This window comes from Pelophylax lessonae, assembly GCF_965119305.1.
Source record: "Pelophylax lessonae genome assembly, chromosome: 2".
Classification (NCBI taxonomy): domain Eukaryota; kingdom Metazoa; phylum Chordata; class Amphibia; order Anura; family Ranidae; genus Pelophylax; species Pelophylax lessonae.
Window position 1 is genome coordinate 507,789,478 of NC_138769.1, and position 5,000 is coordinate 507,794,477.

General features: G+C 43.9%; 1 protein-coding gene across 1 annotated transcript; it reads left to right on the forward strand.

The window, feature by feature from the left end:
- The first annotated feature begins 262 nt into the window (after positions 1–262).
- On the forward strand, positions 263–4,294 carry POU4F1 (POU class 4 homeobox 1). The gene is made up of 2 exons (XM_082247192.1): positions 263–742; positions 1,931–4,294. The coding sequence occupies exons 1-2, from the start codon at positions 620–622 to the stop codon at positions 2,927–2,929; spliced, it is 1,122 nt and encodes a 373-aa protein (XP_082103318.1). The 5' UTR covers positions 263–619; the 3' UTR covers positions 2,930–4,294.
- The last annotated feature ends 706 nt before the right edge of the window (positions 4,295–5,000 follow it).

A 5,000-nucleotide genomic window follows, 5' to 3' on the forward strand; every position in this document is an offset into this window, starting at 1 on the left:
GGAAATACTAAGATCTTTATTGTATCCATTCCAATGTGGAACCACGAAGAGAGCATTAGATTAGGATGACCCCCCCCCCCACACACACACACACACACACACACACAGGCAGGGGAGAGTCCCCATGCAGCCTGTGTGCCCACTGCTGGCAGTGGAGATGGCATGCCTAGTGGTAGCTGTCAGGTGCAGCACCTGCACCGTTGTGGTGTGTGCTGGTCACTGTATAAGAGCAGCCTCCAGCCCCCAGCACCGCCCAGACAGCCAATTGAGCAGTAAACGCAACAAGCCCCACAGACAGCTGATGTCTGTCAAGGCAGGAAAATAAGGCTTACAGTCTCGCGATACGAGGAGCCGGCTGGGCGCTGCGAGATGTGGGGGCTCAGGTGTAAGAAAGCATCTCATCCCAGTAGTAGAATAGAGCAGAGTGATAAGTGAGAAGGAGAGGCTGGAGGGAGGCACACACACACGCACACACACACACGCATACACACTGTGTGGTCATCATCAGGAGATTTCACAGCAACCAGCGAGACAAGGAGCTGCATCCCACACACCAGAGCCCGGCTCACTTTTCTTCCCACTTCAGGACTCTTCCAGGATTCCATGCAATTCTTTCAAGATGATGTCCATGAACAGCAAGCAGCCTCATTTTGCCATGCACCCGAGCTTACCTGAGCACAAGTACACCTCTCTGCACTCTAGTTCGGAAGCAATAAGGAGAGCATGCCTGCCAACTCCACCGGTAAGTCACATTCCTTGTCTCTTCTTCTACTTTCTTCTTCTTCTTCCCTATCCTGACCCCTAGCTATAAATATAAATATATATGTATATATGTGTGTTTATATGGTCATCACACAGCTGTGATCTTTGTGAAGACACCGAGCTCAGCTCTATCCTTGTGTTTGCACCTAAAGCCCAGCACAGTTCCCTTGCCCTGGTTAGACCCAGAGCATTGCTCCTTGTACTTTCCCTGCCTGAATCCAAGGCTCCCTCTCCTTGAACTGTTTGAACCCAGTGATTTGCTCCTTACCCAGTTTGAACCCAAAGCTCACTATCCTTCTGTTTTTTGAACCCGCACCTATCTTTTTCTTCTTGTCCTGTTTGGACCAAGAACCCCTTTTGTCCTGGTGGAATCCGAAGATCCTTGTCTTGCTTGGACCCAGAGCTCCTTCTCCCGGTTGCACCCAGAACCCCTTCTCCTTTCCTGGTTGGACCCGAATCCCCTTCTCCTTGTCCTGGTTGGACCCGAATCCCCCTCTCCTTGTCCAGGTTGGACCCAGAACCCCATCTCTTTGTCCTGGTTGGACACATAACCCCTTCTCCTTGTCCTGGTTGGACCCAGAACCCCTTCTCCTTGTCCTGGTTGGACCCGAATCCCCTTCTCCTTGTCCTGGTTGGACCCAGAACCCCTTCTCCTTGTCCTGGTTGGACCCGAATCCCCTTCTCCTTGTCCTAGTTGGACCCAAATCCCCCTCTCCTTGTCCTGGTTGAACCCATAACCCCATCTCCTGGTTGGACACATAACCCCTTCTCCTTGTCCTGGTTGGACCCTGAACTCCTTGTCCTGCTTGAACCCAGAACCCCATCTCCTTGTCCTGGTTGGACACATAACCCCTTCTCCTTGTCCTGGTTGGACACATAACCCCTTCTCCTTGTCCTGGTTGGACACATAACCCCTTCTCCTTGTCCTGGTTGGACCCAGAACTCCTTCTCCTTGTCCTGGTTGGCCCTGCATGTCATTTTCTCTCATGGTTGAACCCAAAGCTTCTTCTATGTGTCCTATCTAAACCCAGAACCCAGTCTTCTCCTTGTCCCGTTTGTTTCTATAAATGAATGATTTATTGTACTGTGATATTGTTATGGTTGTAGAAGTTGTATCCAGCTTGTAGTCGGTTGTGATCTAAGCCTGTCTTATGTGTTCTGATTGCAGCTGCAGAGCAATATCTTCGCCAGCCTGGATGAGACCCTCCTGGCACGGGCCGAGGCCCTGGCCGCCGTGGATATGGCCGTGTCCCAGGGCAAGAGCCACCCGTTCAAGCCTGATGCCACCTACCATACCATGAACAGCGTGCAATGCTCGTCCAACTCCACGGTGCCACTCGCCCATCACCATCACCATCATCACCACCACCACCACCAGCCGCTGGAGCCCGGGGACCTTCTGGACCACGTCACCTCTCCGTCCCTGGCACTTATGGCCACCACCGGGCACGATGGAGTCGGGGGTGGCGGAGGGGGTGGAGGTGGCGGCGGAGGAGGCGGCGGAGGGGGTTTGATTTCCAGCTCGGCCCACCCGCACAGCCACATGCATGGCCTAAGCCACCTGTCCCACCAGGCTGCCATGAACATGACCTCTGCCCTGCAGCACCCGGGGCTGGTGGCCGCTCATCATGGATCTGCCGGCCAGGTGACCTCAGTGGGAGCAGCAGGACTGGCCTCCATCTGCGACTCAGAGACCGATCCGCGGGAGCTGGAGGCGTTCGCGGAGCGCTTTAAGCAGAGGCGGATCAAGCTGGGGGTGACCCAGGCGGACGTGGGCTCTGCTTTGGCCAACTTGAAAATCCCCGGGGTGGGTTCCCTCAGCCAGAGCACCATCTGCAGGTTCGAGTCCCTCACTTTGTCCCATAATAACATGATCGCCCTCAAACCCATCCTGCAAGCCTGGCTGGAGGAGGCCGAGGGCGCCCAGAGGGAAAAAATGAACAAACCCGAACTGTTCAATGGGGGGGAAAAGAAACGCAAGAGGACTTCAATCGCTGCCCCTGAGAAGAGGTCCCTGGAAGCTTATTTCGCTGTCCAGCCCCGACCCTCCTCCGAGAAGATTGCAGCCATAGCAGAGAAACTGGACCTCAAAAAGAACGTGGTGCGGGTCTGGTTCTGTAATCAAAGACAAAAGCAGAAAAGAATGAAATTTTCTGCCACTTACTAAAACAAAAACAAAAAAATAGTCCTCCTAGAACAAAAACAATTTCTGTATTTATTTCCTTATTTATTCTGAATTTAATTTATTTGGAGGGCTTTCTTCTCTTCTAGAGGACTCTAGTGAAACTTGAGATCAAGACGGAGAATTAAATCTTAAGAAGAATAATAATAATTAAAAAAAAGATTATTTATTGCCGGGACCAATGGACAATAAAGGGTGGAAATTCGGCGACTGGGACTCTGTGAAAACTGTAGATCTATTCTTGAATTTTACTAGTTCAATAAAATCAAGGGCAAGTGTACTTGTATTGGACAAGACCAAGTCTATAGAAGTCATCACACGGAAGCCCTAGGGGTTAAAGTGTTGGTGATGCTGATGATCAAAATTAGAATAATGTGAAATTGACAGTATTTTAGCCAAGCTCTGTTTTATTAATTTATTAATATTCTCATTCTGTCTCTTGTTGCTGGTCACTGGGGGGTGGGGGTGGGCTGTGACTTGAGGGGCAAGTTAATAGATCAGGAAGCATTGTTTTTTTTTTTTTTTTTTTTACATTCTTATCAATTTCCAATAGTCTCATGTATTGGATACTGATGTCCATTAACAGTATCGTATCCTACACTCCACAAAGGAGTATGGAGCCTTCACTTCTGTTGGCTGCTATATGACATATGTCATTGTCTCTTAGCAAACCTCCAGTTTTCTGCCATTAAATACAGGGGTTATGATCACTGCTTCATTAAACATTTTGCACTACTGCAGTGTCAATCATTTAGCAATCAGTATAGTATTTTCAGGAAGCTCCTATCTAAATATCATCATCTGTGATCTCCAGCTCTGCAGATACGTCTCATAATTTGTTTCCTCATATGTCTTAAAAACAAACAAACAAACAAAAAAAAAAAAAAAAAACAATTTGTCACCCTGTAAGGGTATCTATGGATGAGTTGGCAGTCCGACTGGGATTATTGAAAAAAACTTATTTCCTTTCCTTGTTTGCAGAGCAAACTTTCTATGCATATGGGCACTACATAGGCTAGTTTCTGGTAGACTTTGTGTGTGCTGTGATATTCACTGTTTTTTGGCTGTCTTCACCCAAGAAAAAAAAAAAGGAGAAAAAAAAATATTCCACCACGTTGATGTCCAGTATTTTGTGTGATGCAGAGCAAAAATGTTGTAAATATTTTTAAATTTGACATGATGGTAAAAAAAAAATGTGAGACCACAAGTTATTTCCTCCAGACGCCTCATCATTTTATCTACCTGTTTATACAAATTTGCAGAGGTTTTTTTTTTTTTTTTTTTTCTGTTCTTATGTACCTCACCGACCCAATATTTTATTTTTTATTTCTATTTATGTACGCCAGATGCAATATGAAGATGTGCAATGGTGACAAGATACTTCTAAATAAATGCAAACATTGAAACATAACAGGCTGTGGATTGGTCAATTGTCGAAAGAAGTGGGGGGCAAAGAATAAAAATGTTACAGATATGTGAAATTATATAATAATTGTATTATATACTGTATCTATATCTATCTATCTATCTATCTATCTATCTATCTATCTATCTATCTATCTATCTATCTACCTATCTATCTATCTATCTATCTATCTATCTATCTATCTATCTATCTATCTATATAGATATGTATACACACACTCATGCTTATATATATATATATCACAATGCTATATATATGTATATATATATATATATATATATATATATATATATATATATATATACATATGTGTGTAAACAAAAAAAATATATATATATCGTATATATAATCTATATCTATCTATCTATCTATCTATCTATCTATCTATCTATCTATCTATCTATCTATCTATCTATCTATCTATGTATATAGATATGTATAGACACACTCATGCTTATATATATATCTCACAATGCTATAAATATATATATATATATATATATATATATATATATATATGTATATGTATATATATATATATGCATATGTGTGTAAACAAAAAAAAAAAATATATATATATATATATATAGATATATATATATATATATATATCGTATATATAATCTATCT